The 21,321-nt window shown below is 36.6% G+C and overlaps 1 protein-coding gene across 2 annotated transcripts in view; it reads left to right on the top strand.

Annotated features, from left to right (window-relative positions):
- The window catches only part of ort (glycine receptor ora transientless), a 133,179-nt gene that overhangs the window by 39,927 nt on the left and 71,931 nt on the right, over positions 1 to 21,321 (top strand). For both annotated transcript variants that reach the window (XM_089649207.1, XM_089649206.1), the window contains exons 2-3: positions 17,023 to 17,163; positions 17,630 to 17,777. In XM_089649207.1, coding sequence (XP_089505333.1) covers positions 17,063 to 17,163; positions 17,630 to 17,777 — 249 coding nt within the window. In that variant the 5' untranslated portion in view covers positions 17,023 to 17,062. The remainder of the gene's footprint in view (positions 1 to 17,022; positions 17,164 to 17,629; positions 17,778 to 21,321) is intronic.

Genomic DNA, 21,321 nt, shown 5'->3' with positions numbered 1-21,321 from the left:
TTTTTAGATAAGTCTTTTTATAATCCCAGAAAAAAATAATGTATAAGGCCTATGAAAACTGCTATAAAGTTCAAAATTTCCTACTTACGAACCAACTTTCGGTTATAATTTTATTGTATAATGTGGCAAATTAAGTTATTTATAAGATGATTGGAAAAAAATTAAATATTTATGCCTGAACATCCACAAAATAAAATAAAAGGCACTTTTTGGCCATGTTTTTTTCTTGCATAAATCAATACAGGCGGATGGTGTTAAGCGTGAATTTAAACCTTATCGCCATCTACGTAAGGGTTGTTATTGATTGCGGCTCAATTTTAAATATTACACGACGTAGTGCATCGCCTTATCTTAATCTTAGATCGTTTTCCACGCTTGTAAATATAAAGAACAATATTATTATCTTCGTCGTTAGAGTCACTTGACATCGCATTAATTCCACGGCTGCACTTGAAAACATTATCAAGTCAGTTAGTATTCGGGTAGCGCGCTACGGAAACCAGCATTAAAAAGTAGTATATCGGTAGGCTACTTGTGGTTACGTCACAGCCACGTGGCTTGTAAGTATCTCTGTATGCGAAGGGCCTAACTCGTCCCCACAGATACTGTCTTTTTTAACCTTTTTATCCTCATTTTTGTTTCATCCATTGTTATTTGGAATTTTTAAAATCAGGATTGTTTAAATACAAAATAATAAATAAATAATTCTTACTAACCTAGTCCCTATTATTTCCATTGTATTTGGTTTTATGTTTTTCATTGTATTCTTACAGAGTCATTAGTAACTAAATTGACAGCCCTGCTATCGTTGCTACTATTAAATTCGATGTGCCGACTAGAAACACAATACAAAATGTAATATTCTTCTGCAATACATACACAACCAACTATCAGACACACTCACTAACCAATAGGATGCATGATCTGGGCAACAGGCTTGGGGGTACTATTGACATATTTACTGACTCTGCGACATTTATAGAACTAAGCGTAATCTATACCAGCACTTTGTTGAATCCTTTGTCCTGTATGTAGTATTGTTCCAGTTTCTATATTATTTTATGTTACTGTTACATGTTTTAATAATATTTTTTCATATTTCGTCAGTTTAACGTTATTTCATGTTTTAAAAACAATGTGTATAATATTCGATATCTCATTAGGTATATTATTAAATCTTATCTTAAAATCCATGTAAAAGCCCGGCAGGGCTTAAAACCAAATAAAATAAATACTTTTTAACTGCACCTATATTCATTTTTATTATTTCATATATAATAATTATATCTTACTGTGTAAACTGTACAATTATATTTCTACTATTTCATGATTCACCGTTATGCGTATAATTAAATAAAATTTCTCAAAAAAATAAGAAATTGAAAAGATGAACTTACCATAAGAATATGGGACACTCGCAAATAATGTCTCTCGACATTTTCATATACGAGTATGTATAATACTCATGTCTGTGAAGATGTAAACAGATACGTGGATACTATTGTACAGGGCCGAACTATATCGGAATCTTGTGCGCCCTCTGCAGTAATTTATACTATCTAACTAGTGCAGACTTGATTTAATTTCAATTTTTAATATAAGTTTTATTTATTTATTTATTTAAACGTCATAAAATGGCTTTTACAATACAGTGATAATCGAATTACAAGCGTACAGTGGTAAACAGGATAAAAAATAGCAATAAATTAAAGAAAAATTAGTGTATACACAAAACACTATTGCAAGTGATGCAGTTATATAAGTGCAGTGAGACAATGCATAATTCATACAGAAATATATACCAGTGTAACAATAGTTGAACTAATTTATCCTAGGCTTGTATGAGACCTGTCGTAAGTCGAAGTATGAGGTGTCTATGATAATAGTCAGTAGTGAGGTTATTTTAATAATAATTTAACTATTTATGATGTATTGTATATACAGATTGTTAAGGGACGTACTCGATACCAACAATTCCTGACATTATATAGAGTAAAATAAAATAACGAAATTTTAATCTCTGGTGACTTTTTTGTTTTTTATTTGGCAATGAAACGGTCCAACCCCTTACATCGACCATAGCTGTCCAATACCTATTGATTTCCAATATTTTATTTATGTCACCAGTTTCTATGTTTTTAGGCATAAATTTCACCGGAGACAAAAATATTATTTCCATTTTATTTTCCAAATAATGTCAGGAATCACTGATTAAAGTACATGAAAACTAGCTGCATTCTGGGTCCGGAATATACAGCTGTGTAGTGACCTTCTTGTCAATCTTGTAAAGCAAAGTATTACGTAGAAATTTGTTATTATAGGAAATTAAATGTTTTCGGCACAATATTCTTTCAATATACGATTTTAAATTTGATTATTTTTCTCTTAAGATTAGTGAGCCAAATTAAAATATACTTACCTAAAAAGAATATGTGACCTGCGAAAAAATTTAAAAATAGTAAAATTTTTGAAAAACCAAAACATATGTATTTTAAAGAGTATTTTGTTCACTTGATACTATGTCTTCCTCGACTTATTCAAGTATTCACAACATTTGTATATATATTAATATATTCTCCTTACACTCCTATCTTCGTTCATTCGCTCTACATGCCCTATTCATCTAAGCGTCTCTTTATTTATCTTACTCATTATGCTTACATTGCCTTTGCATTATTTGCGAATCTCCACTTCTCACACGGTACCTACTTTTTACTGCATTCAGTCTACTTTCATCCTTCCTCTGCCATTTCCATGCCTTAAGTGCCATAAATCAGGGTTGGTACCAGCACTCAATTATGGACTGCCTCGCCTCTTTGAAATTTTTATTTATTAGTGCCAACCTCGTTCAGTCCTTTTCCTGCATTTACCCTTCCTTCAATATCTCTGTCAGCCTTCCAATCTCTCTAGCTAGAACATACTTCTCAAATTCACAAACTCATCCATCTGCTCCAAGTGTTCATATGTAATTCACAACTATATTGCAAACTGTTTTCTGACTTTCTCTTTCAAACACCACGACTCACTTTCATTAATCATTAACTAACTTTTATTTATTTACTAAACGCCATAAAAGGCTTTTACAGTAATGTGAAACATGGGATTATAAGTACACAGTTCAGGGCTGTCAGAGACTTGACAATTAGAAATAGCATTTTTCATTAAAATAATACATCCACAAGCAGTTTTTATTGATGCTATACATATACATTTCACATATATGTATATATGTGGAATGTATATGTATAGAACACCATATATATGTTACACATAAAGAAGAACACAACAGTCAGTATGATGCAGTACAAACAGACATTTAACATTTCACAAACATATCAATTACATTCATAACCAAGTATTTTTGCCTTGATGCAAGACGGTGAGGTTTTGAAAATATCAAAAAGGTCTGTATACGTGTTGGCAGTGCGGTGAAAACGCGCCAACGGTGAATGATACAAATAGTTAGTGCTATGATTGTCACTGTGGAAAAGATGGTGGAGTCGAGTTGATTTAACAGGGACACGAAAATTTATAACACTTAACATTTGAGGGCAGTCTATGAGATTGTTCAGTAATTTAAAAAGTATAATAATGTCATTAATAGTTCGCCGGGTAGAAAGAAGTGGTAGATTTAGACCAGACATTAATGTATTATAGCATATATCAATTACAGGCTGTCTCAATTTGAATTGAACGTATCGAAGAAATTTTCTTTGTACTTTCTCCAAGCGGTGTAAATTACAGGTATAAATCGGAGACCATACAGGAGATGCATATTCTAGGTGCGATCTCACAAGAGAGCAGTAGAGTAATTTAATTGACTCAATGTTTTGAAAAGTCCTTGTGTTACGCATTACAAAACCTAGAATTTGCATGGCCTTATTGGAAATTGTTTCACAGTGACGATCAAAGGTAAGTTTTCTGTCAAAAATAACACCAAGGTCTTTGATAAATGGTACTAATGCAATTTCATTATTGTTAATTGAATACGATATGGTTATTGGAGTCCGTGAACGGTAAAAACACATGTGGAAACACTTTTTTACGTTTAGGAATAATTTGTTTATTTCACACCAGCTAGCAAGTCTATCTATATTATGCTGAAGGATAAGTGTATCATTTAAACATTTTATAATCTTAAAAAGCTTTAGGTCATCTGCAAATAGAATGAATTTGACATTTTCGAAACATAAAGATAAATCATTTATAAACAATACGAAGAGAAGTGGGCCCAGATGAGAGCCTTGAGGAACTCCAGATGTTACTTTAAATTTATATGAGACTTTATTATTTAATTTTACCATCAGTTCGCGGTTACAGAGGTAACTATTCAACCATTTTAGGAATGATCCATGTATACCAAGGGCTTGCAGTTTCGCGAGAAGGATATTAATATTTAACTTATCAAAGGCTTTTGAAAAGTCAGTATATATTGAATCTACTTGTGCACGAGACGTGAAAGCTTCACAGATATAGTGTTCATACAATAGAAGATTGGTTGTGGTAGACCGACCGGTCACAAAACCATGCTGTTCTGGAGTAATAATATGCCTAAACTTAACAGCAATTTTATCTAAGACAATACTTTCAAACATTTTCGGGGTGGTAGACAGTATGCAAATTGGTCTATAATTTAAAACACAATTTTTATCACCTGATTTAAATACAGGTGTCAAGTGATTAAGTTTCCAAGGATCAGGATATATTCCAGTTTGAAGTGACAGATTGAATATGTGTTGAAGTGGAGCTGCTATAAACTGAGCGCATTCCTTTATGAATACCGGTGGAATTTTGTCAGAACCTGACCCCTTCTTACAATCTAGAGATCTGATCTTTGTATAAACATCATCCAGAGAAATGTGGCATGTTGATATGTCAGTTACATTGGTGTATTTAAATTCAGGTATAGTTACATTATCATTTTTCTGTTCATAAACACTTGAGAAATGATCAGCAAAGAGGTCAACTATTTCTTGATCACTGTCAGCATGTTTTCGCCCTGAATACATTGATCGAGGACAGCCGTTGTTGTCTTTAAGAGAATTCACATAATTCCAAAAATGTTTTGGATTTGACTTGATAGTCTGCTCTACATCTGTAATATAATCTGAATAGCATTTTTTAGATAGACTTTTACATTTATTTCGTAAAACAGAAAAAATTTTATAGCAGTCAGTGGAGTTATCGGATTTAAAGTTAATGTGGGCAATTTTTTTACATTGAATGAGTTTTTTTAGTTCAGTACTAACCCATTTTGGGTAACAGTCGTTACGTTTTACAATAGAAGTTGGTATGCAATTTTCAATAGTATCATAAAGGTTTGAGTTGAACACATTTGTTGCTTCTTCTACGTTTGTAGACATAAAAATGCGGGACCAATTGAGCGAAGAAAGATATAACCGCACTTGATTATAATCGGCTTTCTTGTAGTTTAGTTCGTGAACGGGAGGTTGGGGACTAAGGAGTTCAATGGGTGCCAAATAAATGGTCGCTTGTAAAGGGGGATGATGAGAGTCAATGGATACTATTGATTCACGCGATTCGCTGACATTACTATTATTTATGTTTGATATGACAAGGTCAAGAATTCTGTCATTTATATTTTTAACATGATTTAATTGTTTAAGGTTGAGAAAGTTGATGATATCAATGATTAATTGGGCTTTAGCAGAGATGGGATTTGAAGACTCGGTGGGTTGTACCCAGTTTACATTTGGGAGATTAAAATCCCCAAAAATTATTAATTTTGCATCAGGATATTTCAATTTCAAAGATTCAATTTCATCACAATGTTTACAATACACATCAGCACTAACTTGGGGGGGGATATACACACACACAATTATTATTTTTGTTGCTTTGAGTTTCACTAATATAGCTATTTGTTCAATGTTTTTATTTTTTAGTTTTAATAGTTTTGAATGGAACATCTTTCTGATCGATATTAAAACCCCGCCGCCAATAATATTTTCACGATCCAGCCGGTAAATATCGTAGTTGGTGAAGCCTAATTCAGGGGAAGATATATTTTCATGAAGCCAGGTTTCTGTTAGGCAGTACACATCGTTATTTATCGTTGGAATATTACACCTTAGGGTGTTGAGCTTGGTACGCAAACCTCTAACATTTTGGTAGTAAAATGTTAGTTTCGTGGGGAGTTTTTTGTATTTACAATAACAGGTTTATTGTTCTTATATTTGATTGTGAGACCTATTTCACCGTCTCGGGTTCTTTGGTCTAGGGTTAATCGTAAATTGGCGAGATAATTTCTTTGGGCTGGAGTTTGGTCGGAATAAATTTTAATGCCAGGGTACTCTGTTATGCTATTTTTTTTTCGCAAAATATCAATGGCTTGGGTGGGATTGTCAAGCATCACTTTTAGAGGTCTGGGTTTGTCCGTTTTTTTTATCCCCAGACGAAAGGTTGTGATGTTGGCCTTGGTGATGGTTGAGTTTATGGCCGTTAGTGTATTTGATATTTTTGTCGTGTCATCTGTAATTTTGTCAATTTGAGAGCAGGCCAAGCTTTCAGGAAAGTTGAAAATAATAATGTTTTTCGAACGTTTTTTCCTCTCCTCGAGCTCGTCAGCAGCTTCGCACATTGTTAAATTTGGTAAATATGAAGATTCATGTTGTGAGGTTGATTCTATCAATTTTGAGGAGACCATGTGTTCATATGACTTAACCTGTCCCTCGAGGATTCCAACTTTGACACCAACATCCAGCATGGTGCCAGAGAGGTTGGAAAGTTTGTTTAGTAATTTAGTCATCTGATCTTTAGTTAGTTTAAGTGCCGGATCAGTAATATTACTATATAAAGCACTAATTTCCTCCTTAGCCTTGTTGATATATGATAGTGCATCAGTGGTACTCATCTTGCAATTGGATTTTGTATATTAATAATTTATATAAGATGCAGTGACAACCCTGTTCATGCGTTGTCTATGACGAGAAGTGGGTGGGCGTTTCACTTGTACTCTTCGAAACTTTGATTGTATTAGTATTCTTCCTTCTAATCGGCTTTGTATGTGTGTGTCTAATGGAATCCAGTGACAGTTGAAATTTTAATTAATAATAAAGAATTACCGGTTAGGCAGCTGCAACTGTTGGTACACAATGTTAATTTTTGATTATGGTAAAGTACTCGTGGGTGAAAAACACTACTTTAAGCTCTTAATTTTAATATAATTATTAATTTGTGTGGAGCAAAAATTTACGTGTTGACTGTGACACTTAGTATTGTTTTTCATACATACTTTTCATACATACTTGGTTCATCCTAGACACGAGAAACAGATCTTCCAGATGCAGATCTTTCATACGGTTAGAAATCAGTACCACAATGTTCAACATACTTTCGGCACGTCGTTAAAACCTAAATGTATCGGCAATCAATTGCGTAATCATTGTAAATTATTGTAACGATTCACTCCAGGTACCCTAGCGTGAGAGCCACGATAAAAGTCTTAAATCAACAATATTGATTATTAGTCGACACGAGCGAGCATGTTCATTACATTTGAGAGTTGTATACCGTGATCATTCACTCCATAGATATTCAGCGATGTTTGCATGTCAAAAACTTCATGTGTTTGAATAATATTTAACTTGCACTGAATTCGGACAAAAGTTGGACTCGGGGAAACTGAATTTTGATAGTTTTCCGATAGTTAGTCAAATGCCATCGACTATTGGCAAAAAACAATTCGCTATAATCTAACTAAGAGTTTTATCGATTCGTCCGTGTTGTTAGTTGTATTTTACAAATATATTTATTATTTAATAATTGAAGATAATATTAGCACTTCTCAATCAAAAATTTGAAACCGGCGAATCAGAAAAATATATGCTGCTCTACCAACTACGCTAATCCGACCATATATCGTGCTTCGATTAAGAACTTCAAATAAGAATAATAAATAATTTTTCGTTTGAGTATCGCTAATATTTAATAATTAAATTAGAATAATACACAAATAACTTTGTTTACATCACTTCAATATATATAACCTCTACATGTTTCATGAACAATGTTCACCTCATCAGGAGCAAGTATATACTGTATTTTCACCTCATCAGGAGCAAGCGATGAGGTGAACATTGTTCATGAAACATGTAGAGGTTATATATATTAAAGTGATGTAAACAAAGTTATTTGTGTATTATTCTAATAAATAATGACATCACAAAGTGATAAGCATTCATAAGAAATTTTCTTCAAAAAATTAATAATTAAATATTACAATTTGAGGTTGTACTCATTGAGTTATTCCAAAAATATATTTTTATTATTTATTATTGCGCCAATGACCGATCCGGCCCTGCCGCCATACATATATAAAATGGCATTCATAACTGGGTGTGTATATATGTGTTTGGCAGTATTTTGCTCGGATATGTCCTGGCACAATGAATCTTTGTTTCCAGCATACGTTCTGTCGATATGAAGACTATTTTAGCTTGACAACAAAACTACGCCATTTTACCCACCTCATTTTTAATATTAGTTTTCCAGAGATTGTTCGTTAAATGGAACGGCTGCGCGGACTGTTTCATACAAAACTTAAATTTAGGATTGAGGCCAAAATATCCGACTAATAACAAATAATAATAAGCAATAATTAGTCCCACGAAATATTAATACAAATTGAAAATATCTCCCGAGTAAAAATAAATGCCTGTGCATTCTGATGTCCGGTCAGGTGCTCTGTAAGTGCCACTGAGCTATGTCGGCTTATTTCCAAGATATTTACTCAGGAGATATTTTCAATCTGTATTAATATTTCGGGCGACTAATTATTGCTTATAATAATTTGTTATCCTTTGTGCTATGCATAAAACCTTGTCTTATAAACATTAGTTTATCATTAAAAATAATAAATAATTACTTTTTTAATATGGTATTGATATAGCAAATATCTAGTAGGGATATATGATATTCTACTTATTCGTAATTTAAATTATAATTATAAGCCATTAACCCATCGGCGCACTAATTTTAAAATCTAATAATTTTTAAACTCAATTCTCATGTTTATATGGATAAAAATGTTGATGTGTGTTTTTATATACTTATATTATATAGATATAACCTGTGACAGATGAAAACATATTTTTTTGTAAAACAGTGCCATTTTTTGGACGTAAAAGCAACACGCGCCATTGTTCCTCTATCTGCACAGACAGATTGAGCTACAGCAACGCGTGGCGGGGTACAGTTACTTATTTCCAAAACCTTGTTAACTGTTTACCTCTCATTTTATCTATGTACTGCTAGCGTATGAACAAAAAAAAAACGATTTGGGTAATATCGACGGTCAAAAAAACATAAAAGTATGTTTGAGACGATGTATGAAAGTTAATGAAGCAAGAGGGGAAGGAGAGGAAGGTGGGGAAGTACCTGGCTATTCAGATCTGGTCACAAAACACGGCCAAAGTCATTTCAAGCAACACTGAATGGTGGTCTTACACCAGGGCGATACTGAAAGTATTTTCCTGCTTTCCTACTTTCCTACTTGTATACTTCATATTATTTTAAACGAGTAAATTGTGAAATAACACAAATTAATAAAATAAAAAATTACTTGCGCACGCCAGGATTTGAACCCGCGATATCCAGCTAAATAATTGACATCATCACAAATTGCATGCAGCGTAATTTGGATTTTTCCACATCAAATAACGACCCTCAGTAACTGTCCGTGTTTCACCTCAGTGTTTCTCGGTTCGTATCAGGGTTTCATAAAAAAAACATTTATAGGTGTTGTGTTCGTACAAACAGGTCTCCAACTCAACAAAAAAAAATTAAAATCATGAATATACATAAAAACAAACTTAACATCTTTACAGCGGCGAGTAACAGGCGTCCCCGGTGCGGGCCAAAACTGTAGGTAAATTTTGCCAACATTCGCGGCCTGCACACAAATTTAAATTCCGTCCATCACTATCTTTTGTCCCAACGTCCCAACCTTCTTTTCCTATCCGAAACTCAGATAGCCGAGCCGCCAGACTCCTCCTATCTGGGCTGCCCGGGCTTTACCCTCGCAAGCAAATTCCGACTGAAAGGAGGAGTCTGCCTCTATAGTCGAGCTGACGTCAACTGTGTGCGACTATTGAGTCTGGAAAACTCCAGATTCGACGTAATGTGGGTGCGCGTCAATCTTGCCAGTACGGCAAGATTCTACGCATGTCTATACCGCTCACCGAACCATAGCGAATCAAACACTTCCGAGCTCTTCAAACATTTGAGCGATACTATTGATGATCTCTTGCCCCGCTACCCTTCGGCCGAGTTTGTTGTTCTGGGGGACTTCAACGTTCATAACGAACCATGGTTGAAGTTCTCAGGCCCAACGGACTCGGCTGGCCGACAGGCGGAATCCTTTGCCATTTGCTACGGATTAGAGCAATTGGTTCAGGAGCCTACAAGGGTTCCTGATGTCCAGACTCACCGCTCCAATCTGTTAGACCTATTCTTAACTACTGTGCCACACGGTTATAAGATTGACGTCACAGCGCCTCTGGGATCATCTGACCACTGCCTAGTGACGACATCAATCCCCGTTAGCCTCAGACCAACCAATGAGAGGCTGAGGAGAAAAGTGTGGCACTATAGGTCAGCAGATTGGTTCGGTATGCGGGCCCATTTCAATGCTTTTCCGTGGTCAGCTGTTTGTTTTCGGACTTCGGACCCTTCAAGATGTGCCCAGGAGATTGGTGAAGTCATCAATTCGGCGATGGATGGCTTCATACAATCGACTACTAAAGAAACTGGTGTGGGCTCAAAGCCGTGGTTCAGTCGACAATGCTCCGAAGCAGTTCGACGAAAAAACGCGGCTTACCGAGCCTACAACACATCTCGAACGCCCGAAAGCAGATCAGCATACAACAAATCGGCAAAGGAATGCAAAAAAATCATCAATAGGTCAAAATTCGAACACGACCTGCAGATCAGCAAAAAGCTGGCTGCCTGCCCGCATGGCAGCAGAGCATTCTGGTCGCTTGCGGGCTCAATAGGTCGAAATTTTTGCAAACCCAGTTTGCCACCTCTTATCAGACCTGACGGCTCACTAGCAAACACCGCCACCGAAAAGGCAAACCTTTTAGGGAAAATGTTTGCGGAAAACTCGACCCTCGACGACGGGGGTGCTGTTCCGCCGTCGGTTCCTCACTGCGGCTTCTATATGAAAAAACTGAGAATCCGGCATCGGGATGTACTCCACGTCATACGGGGGCTCGATGTTAACAAAGCTAGTGAACCTGATGGAATACCTGCCCTGGTATTGCAGAGGTGTGCTGCGGAAATAGTTCCAGTTTTGACAAAGCTCTTCAAAATGTCCCTGAAGTGTGGCACTGTGCCCTCTGGTTGGAAAAAAGCGGTAATTCACCCTATTCCCAAGAAAGGTGACCGCTCCAACCCGGCCAACTACCGCCCCATAGCGATCACATCAGTTCTGTCCAAAGTGATGGAACGTGTGATCAACGACAAACTGCTCACATACCTCGAGAAGAACAAAATTATCAACGACCGTCAATACGGATTCCGGCGGAACCGCTCGTGCGGTGATCTTCTCGCGTATGTGACGCATGTTTGGGGGCGGTGCCTGGAACGTCACGGTGAGACCCAAACGGTCGCACTAGACATATCCAAGGCCTTTGACCGGGTCTGGCACCGAGGACTTGTCAACAAATTGCATTCTTACGGACTTCCCGCATCCCTGTGTACGTGGATTGCTGACTTTTTAAGGGATAGGTCGATTCAGGCGGTTGCTGACGGTTTCACCTCTTCCTCGCACTCCATAAATGCTGGCGTCCCACAGGGATCGGTTCTGTCTCCAACTTTGTTTTTGTTGCACATCAATGACCTTTTGACATGTGCACCGATTCATTGTTACGCGGATGACAGTACAGTTCATGATAGCTTTTTATTTGACAGGCCCCCAAAGGGCACACAAACTCCAACGGCTCGGAGGGCTTTGAAGCAGAGAATGGACGGTTATCTCGAGAGTATTTCCTCCTGGGGTAAAAATAATCTCGTCGAATTTAATGTTTCAAAGACCCAATCCTGTCTGATTACGTCTAAAAGGGATCCAAATGATAATCTAGTCTCCTTCAACGGAAGCAATCTTCCGAACAGGCCTTCCATTGATATGCTTGGTGTAACTATAAGTGACCAGCTCAGGTACGGGGGCTCCATCGAAGCTAGAGTAAAGTTGGCCTCTCAGAAGCTGGGCGTACTGTACAGGGCCCGCAGATACTTTAATAGTACACAACTGCTCACCCTGTACAAATCGCAAGTGCGCCCTACTGTCGAATTTGGCAGCCATCTCTGGTCTGGAGCCCCAAAATACCTGAAAAAAACCCTTGACTCTGTGCAGAAACGGGCGGTCCGTTTGATAGATTCCCCAATCTTAACAAACGGACTGCAATCTTTAGAGCACAGGCGTCAGGTAGGTATGCTGTCCTTGTTCTATCGGTATTACAATGGAAGATGCTCTGAAGAACTAGCGTCATTGATCCCTTCGGCACCGGTGCGTAGTCGGGATACACGCCAAACGCGCGCCCAACATTTGTACACAGTTGACACTTGTCACATGAGAACGGGTCGCTTCTACGATTCGTTCTTAAGTTCAACAGCTCGGCTGTGGAACGAACTGCCGGCCTCTGTGTTTCCTCCCTCCTACAACATGGGACTCTTCAAGACCCATGTTCACTCCTTCCTCTCCACAAAAAGACCCTCCACACAGCATCCCCAAAGATGACATAGGCCCTGAGGGAAATTATTTTCTTCAGGGCCTCCTGTGTGGAGTAAATATTAAAAATAAAAAAAAAACTCGTCTTGGAAGGAGTTTATAATTAAATGGTTCTTTCAGATTAAACAGGGATTAATTAATACTCCGCGTATTATAAAGGTGACTCGATAGTCGACCTAACTAGAAGCTTGCTAATTGGAATCTTAAACAGTAAGTTTCTCTGAGAGCCTTTCCACTGGCCCTGGCGACTACTGGCCACTGGCTCCATCTTGCGGACTTCCACGCAAGCTCTATGCACTGCCATCTGTGCGTGCATCTATGAAGCTCTTGCTTCCCAACAATAGGTAATCCTCCTATCGAGCATAACTTTATAAAACATAATAAAACTCTGACACAGGCTCTGAATCTGTCTCAGCATTTTAAAAATAATTTATATAAGGCTTAGTGTTACAATATTAATAATTAATATCTACGCTCAAAGAAGACTTTAAAAGTTTTCTGCACTGTTACCCCTTGTGATGCAAAGTAACCCTGGCTTACTTTAGTTTTATCGTAAATTATCCTTTATGTTGAACGTTCTTCTTTACTTTGAATTGCGCTTAATTGCAATGTTAAATTTTTACGGGCTCAAACAATGAGCCACATAAAAAAGATTAAGGATAATAATATATCATATTAATTAGAGCTTTCTCGCAAAGAGAAATATGTTTATTTATTTATTTTATTGATACATGATTTAGAGAGTACATGTGGTTTTTTGTGATATTTAACCCTCCTTGCTAGGGGTGACTCTGTGTTATGGCGGGTGAATTTTACAGTTTGCGGGCATAGAATCTATACATTACTATAATACAAAAAAGAAAAATGATTTATAGCTAGTTTGGGTTGCAAGAAGATGATGGAGAAGTTAGAGAATTACGAGAAGATAAAAAAATTGAGAAATTATTAGTAAATAGATCACACTAATTAATTATGTACATACTATACCACTAATTTAGGAAATAAGGATTTATTATGTTTTGTCTGAAAGGTGATTAAATTGATATAGTGTAGAATGAATGGGTATTGTAGTTGTAATGTATTCCGTGTGTAAGGATCCATTTCTTAATTTGTTTTTTAAAGGAATGGGGTTTACTCACGGTTTTTATGTTTTCAGGGATAAGGTTAAAGATTTTAGTAAGAAAAAAATGTTCAAAAACCTTTTTTTAACAGTTAAATCACTTTGACTTTTGATTGAATTTATTTACAGAGTTCCTAAACATGAGTTTACTGACTCTAGCATATTTGTATTAGATTATCTATAGATACTGGTTTGAATAAGAGCTTAAATTATACTGCAGCTGTTCCGGAGTATTGTCTTTGGTTTTTTTATATTTAAACTTTTAATTTTCACTATATTTTGCAAGTGTATTTATCGTAGGAATAGTGTGGCTGGGAAGGCTGGCACTAAATTTGGTTGCTTGGGGGACAAAGATGTCCTATATCAACGGAATTTTGGAGTCATTAAGGATAGTTGCAATTCTACTCCATTTAGGCGCATTTAACAAGTCTAATGGCTTTGTTTTGAAAGTTTTGAATTGTTTTTATGTGACTTTGAGCAGCGTGCCCCCGAACAGGGCAAGCGTAGGTGAAGCCTGGCCTTATGGTGGTTTTGTATAGCAATAATTTGTTGTCCGTTGATAGACAACTTTTTTTCCCATCATCGGGTACAGTGCTGCTAGACATTTATTTGGTGCTTTTATTTTTTCATCTTCCACGTCTCCTTTCTTTTTGTACTACCTTCAGCCTAACATCATACCCCAATTGGAGATGCCATAGTCTCACTAGCTCCAGACATTTGTAAGAAAAAAAGTCTTAGTAATCAACTAATTCCACTCTAACTTGTTATACCTAGGTACTTAACCTTTCCAGGACCCATGCATAAATTATGACTTTTCTTGTTCTTAACTTACCTCCCTCCATTTCCCCCAATTCTACGCCTTTTCTCCATTAAACTTTCGTAACAAATTTGCAAATGTATTCAACTTTTTTTTTCTTTGTAAATAATATTTTGAGTGACTGGCCATTTTCGCCGAAGTTTTTTCTTTGCGTTTTTGTCCCACGATATATATATATATATATTTTTATTAATATCAATAGCAAAATTTGTACATTATGTAGGTTTAAAGTATAATATAAGTATATTTTTTGTATTTTTTTCACAGTCCTCCTCACTAGGGTTTCCTGTTCTGAGGCGGCCTGTAGTTTTTCTTAAATTTTTGTATTTAGTTTTGAATTGTCTTTAAATTGTCTTCATAATGTTTGTAAGTTGATTATTACTTTGATCTCTAAGCCATGTTTTGACTTTTGTTTTAAATATACTCATTTCGTTTATTTTTTTGGTTTCATTTGGTAGAGCATTGAACAATTTTATAGCATGGAATTTATTATTTCTCTGTCCAAAGGATGTGTTCAAACTGGGAGTAATCAGGATATTTTCGCTTTTTGCCCTGGTTGTGTATTTATGTTGGGCAGTGGAGTATTCGGATATGTTTTTTTTCAGTTTAAATAAAATATTTTTTGAATATAGTTTCTGTACATTGTAAACATTGAAGTTTTTGAATATTTCTTCTGTCGGAGTTCTAAACGGAACTTTCAGTATAGTCTTTAATACTCCTTTTTGTGCTATATTGAGCCGCTCTGTGTGAGTGCTCAAGGCAGACCCCCATCCAGTTATTCCGTACTCTATTTGTGATTGACACAAAGCATAGTATACTTTTTTAATATCGTTTATATTGAGGATATTGCGAATGTTTCTAAAGAAGTATATGTACCTGGTTAGTTTTTTTGTAATTACATCTATATGTGAGTTCCAACGGAGATTATCATCAATTTCAATTCCAAGATATTTGATGCTTTTGGAGTGTGCTATAGTGGGACAGAGGCATGATAAGCCTTGATTTTTTTGATAAATTCCTTGGCATGAATGTAATTTGAGATTAAGGTCCTCTGACGGCTGCCCTCTGGCTGTTTTAGAAAATGTCAGATATTTTGTTTTATTGACATTAAGCGTCAGGGAGTTTCTTTTAAGCCAGTTTTGCAGGAGACCAAGTCCGTGTTCAGCTTCTTTGTAGGTATTTATCCGATCTTTTTCTTTAAATAAAATTACTGTGTCATCAGCAAAACTAATGATTTTTCCTCTTGTTTCTAGGTTACAGATATCATTAATGTATATTAAAAATAATATCGGACCTAGTACGCTTCCTTGTGGTACTCCATGGTTGATTAGGAGAGGTTTGCTTTTTCTCTTGTTAATTTGGACGCTCTGTGTACGCTCCGTCATATAGCTTTTTAGTAAGTTTAGTGTTGTACATGACATACCAATTTTTGAAAGTTTTGAAAAAAGTATTTTGTGATCTATTGTGTCAAAAGCCTTTTGTAAGTCTATGAAGATTGCCAAAGTTTTTTCTCCACTGTCTAAACTTTTAGTGATCATATCGGTAATTTTTTCTATGGCGTCACTAGTACTTAAGTTCTCCCTTAATCCATACTGAGTTTTTGATAATTTTTTACTGTCTTCTAAGTAGGATAAGAGTTGTTTTTTTAGTATTCTTTCCAATATTTTTGAAAATGCATTTAGTAGGCTTATTGGTCGGTAATTTTTTATGTCATTTTTACATCCTTGTTTAAATATTGGTATAACAATCGTTTTTTTGAGGGCTGTAGGGAATATGCTATTCGTTATACGTTATATGCTATTCGTTACACACAATATTGGAGTTATATATTTTTATTTAATACAACTGTCAAACTTGTACATGTTGGTAATTAATTATTTATTTATTGTTTTTACCATGTCCCATTTTTACATCAAATGAAACAAAGTCAAGATTAAGTAAGATTAATTTTGTGGTGTCTTAAATAGCTAACATAATATATTTTTGGAAAATATACAGTTTTCATGTAAATTTGTACCAACATTGAAAAAAACATAGGCTCTATCTGATTTCTCTCTGTCCTGCACCGAGACAACGGCGCGAGTATGCTGCCCTGCAATATTTTAATAAGCAAGTAAGAATTTTATTTCGTTATTGCTTCGAAATCTTACTAACCGTAATCTTTCTCCTCTACATATCTTCCATCTCCTCTCCATGTTAATTTTCTTCGTCTTCACAACAATCCTCTAATTTCGGAAGCATTAGTCCCACTGACTCCAGGCAGTTATATTCGTAAATGTAATTAAACATCCAAATGGTTTTGTATTGATAATGATCTTTCTTTTTTTCCTTTAGTGAAATTGACATGACTCCTGAGTGACCGTTGTAGTGACCGATGGCCTCCACCATGAGATGCGCGTGCCCCAGGTGGTTGTGGATATCCGTCGGACTCTGCGCCAACATCCTCCTGGCGGCCACGGACCTATGCTACGCTCAGTAAGTGTTCATCATATCGTCTCCTTCTTGTCTCTTTACCACAGTGAAGATTGGTTGCTTGGTTGTTTGCCGTGATGTGAAGTAACTGATGACCTCCGCCATGAGAAGTACGTGACCCAGGGGGTTGTGGATATCTGTCGGACTCTACGCCAACATCCTTCTTGTTTACCATGTCGTCTCCATGTCCCTGCACCACAGTGCCATCACGGCTGTTGGTTACATGGTTGGAAAACAATACATGTTCTTAAATCTTTGGTTGTTCACGATTAACTGTATATTTTCGTGTATTGTATTTTTTAATTTTATGTATGTATTTTTTTATCTATTGTTAGTTTATATTTACTGTTTCGTTCTCATTTTCAAAATTATTATTCATGGTAAAGTTATAGTACCAGTATTTATGTGAAAGCCCTCTGGTCGTAAAATAAATACATATTTAAAAAATCAATGGTTGCTCCTTCCTCAGGTCCAGTCTAACCTTCCAGGACATCCTGCCTGAGGACCCGAAGCAGTATGACAAGATGCGGCCACCCAAGAAAGACGAGGGTACTCCCACGGTGGTGTACTTTCACGTCACTGTCATGGGGCTGGACTCTATCGACGAGAACTCAATGGTAAAATTAGATCCATTTACATATTAAGCATATCCAAGTAGCCCGCCTGCAACAAACCCACAAACACTCTCCTTTATTTATATATATATTTATATATTTAATAAAGGAGAGTGAAATAAATATATATTTAAATAAAGGAGAGTGAAATAAAGAATTTTTTATCCATCAATAACATAGCTTTAGAAAGAGTCACGGAAATGAGAGATCTTGGAATTATTTTGGACGAAAAACTAAGTTTCACCAATCATATCCATCAAATTGTGAACAAAGGTATGAAAAAACTAGGCTTCGTATTAAGAACAACTAAAAACTTTAATTCTTTACAAGCCATTAAAATATTATACGTATCTTCTAGTAAGAAGTCTAATTGAATATAACTCAGTAGTTTGGTCTTCATCTAACAAAATTCACATTAACAACATTGAGCGAATACAAAAAAAATTTCTACGTTTCATAAATTTTAAATTAAATATCCCTGTCGAAGACTTAAAATATAATTTCTTATTAAATACTCTAAAAATACATACATTATAAGATAGACGTAAAATAAACGATTTAACGTTCTTATTAAAAATACTTAACTCTAAATTCGACTGTTGTGAACTCCTGCAACTTATAAACACACATACATACAGATACAGATACAACAATACCTATAATCGAGTGACAGCTGTGTTTTGATCTGCTCCCGAAATAAATAGTTAACAATCTGGTACAGCGAGTAAATTTCCCCGTGGATGTGTCAAATCCGATGAGAATTGTTAGTTTTACTAAGTCAGTGTTTGATTTGTCAGTGATTGACCAGTGAATAAATTTTGGTGATCAGGGGTGAAGGCACGAAATGAAAGAAGGTGTTGAAGGTCACATGTGTTTATTGGTGAGTCAGTTGCCGTGACGAGGAGATGATGTAGGACAGAAAAATACACCGGATGCTGGCTGATGATGGCAGGTCAAGCGCGGGTCAGTGAGTCGACGCCGGGCGCTGGTGACCGGGACTCGATAGAGGTCATGCACTGGCGAAGAGCGTAGGTCTTCAGGCACTCCAGTGCTGACGAGACGGCCGAAGGTGCGACGGACCTTGAAGGCGGTTGAGCGGGAACGGCGTGACCAGTGAGGATGCTGCGTGTCCTCGTGGTGGTCATGGTTGCGTGGAAGAAGCGCTGGTCAGAGACGCTGGAACCAGGGCGCTTGTAATCCGAGTAGTGCTTGCCAGGAACGGCGATCTGGACAAGGCACTACGATGATGTCCCGATAGAGTCCATGATGGTACGGGCGAAGCCGGGTTACGTCCTTCGCGCTAGTAATAAGAGCGCGGGTGATCACTCGTGAGATTAGTACATCGTTGGCGGCAGGTTGATGAATAACAGACTGACTGACTCGCTGCGTCGGGCTTATTTATACTACTCGGCCGACGGCGGCAGTAGGTAGGTGGATGGCAACTAAATCCTAGGCACTCGCACAGACTGGATGTTTCAGGAACCTTCGATAGCGTGGCAATTATGCATAGGCGGCAGACTCGTTCCTTCTGGCGAGTTCTCGTATGTGTAAGACGGCTCGTGACGTATTGTCACCTGGTAGACAAGTAGGTGTTTGAAGTACTTAGGTTACTTTGTTTACGTTGCGGTTTGAACTGCAGGTACATAATTCGGGAGTAGATACCAAGTAGGTCGAGCGGTTTATTATTAATTATTCAATGGATTATTCTCGACGCCACAAAATAATTATCAATAGTTTAAAATCGAAAAATTATCAGTACATCGCAAGTCAACCAAAAGGGTAATAGAGGCAGTGTTTGACCCACAGAGTCAACCAAAATGGCAAATTCAGAAAAAAATCTGAGAAGCAAAGGACAATCGACAGCTGCTAACCTTTCATCTGAGCCCTACGTTTTAAACTTCGATAATCTCCTGGAGAAAATGGAGATGAAAATGGAAAAAAATTGGAAGTATTTAAACAAGCAATAATAAAGAAAATAGATGACGAAAATCAAGAAACCAGAAACACAAGGGACTTCATCAGCCGTCAGTACGATGACATTCATCTTAAGATGGAGACCATTATCAAACTGGTTTCGGAAGTTGAATTAATGAGAAAGGAGCTAACGGAAAAAGACAGAATAATAAAGAGCCTGGAAGTCAGACTGGCAGAAGTGGAGCAAGTAACTCATGAAGACACCCTTGAATTTACTGGGATCGAAGTAAAAGAGGGTGAGCAGCCTGCAGAAATGATTAAACGGGTGGCCGCAGTCTCAGGAATCGAATTAAAGAGCGATGACATCCTCGACAACAAGAAAATTCCGGACCGACGACCTGGAGTCCCCCCAAAACTCCACGTCAGATTTACTAACCCCCAAAAAAGACGACAAATTCTACTGAACAAAAGGCAACTTAATACAATTACAACACAAGGAAACGGATTCCAGAAGATTTTTGTTGGTGAAATCCTTGGTCCCTATTTCAAAGATCTTCTGTGGAGGTCTAAAACAAAGGCAAAAGAAATGGGCTTCAAATATGTCTGGTACAAAGACTGTAAAATAATGATTAGGAAAAATGACGGCGACAGGCAAATACACTACATCAAACATTCGGATGATCTTAAAAAAATTGATTAATTTCTTTGATTGAGAGTCCAACTTTTACCGGTCATTCACTGGGTCGTTTCCCCCAATATTGGTGAGTCATATCTTTTATGCTTATTTTCGCACTGTAACAATAATGAACTCCTGCACTAGCAATAAAAGGTTGAAACCCCCAGTGATGGCCAGGGATTAGTGGAGCTCTCATTCAAGGGAACTAAACAATTCTTTTTTTTGTTTATTATAAATTTTATAATGGCTATTAACTTTAATCGCGTACATGCAGAATATGGTGATCAAATCAACCCTTTTACTACTTCAGATGCCAAAATTTGCAAATACCTTATAGCAGAGGTAAAAAACACTACAATTATGCACCAAAATATTAGGTCAATTAATAAAAACTTTAATGAACTCCAGATACAGCTTAACCACTTTAATATAGACTTCGATATAATTATTCTCACGGAATGTTGGTTGTCAAACATTTATACTCCAAAATTAATAAATCACTACTCTTCCTTCAATTCGACAATACATGATAGCCAGAACGATGGAGTCGTCGTATACACAAAAAATGATCTTAACCCCATTGTAACGGAAATAGACATTATTGGCGCGAACTGTTTGCAAATAACATACAATAATGACACTTGCATTCTAGCAATTTACCGCTCTCCTTCGAATCGTAATATCATACCATTTCTAAACAGTCTTAATAGCATATTATCCAATCTTTCCCATACTAAAAATTTGATAATTATGGGAGATTTAAATATCAACATACTCCCAAATAATCCACATCACCAATGTCACGACTACCTGAACATGTTAGAATTCCATGGATTAATTAGTACCATCAATACACCAACAAGAATAGTCAATGAATCAAGTTCATGTATTGATCACATAATGGTCAAAACTAATAAACAAAACAAAAGCATCGTTTACAAATCAACAATTACAGAT

This window comes from Hesperophylax consimilis, chromosome 29, assembly GCF_061612785.1.
Source record: "Hesperophylax consimilis isolate HC1 chromosome 29, BYU_Hcon_1.0, whole genome shotgun sequence".
In the NCBI taxonomy this organism is placed as follows: Eukaryota; Metazoa; Arthropoda; class Insecta; order Trichoptera; family Limnephilidae; genus Hesperophylax; species Hesperophylax consimilis.
The sequence above is the reverse complement of the archived record's forward strand: the minus strand, read 5'-3'. Positions and strand labels throughout refer to the sequence as shown.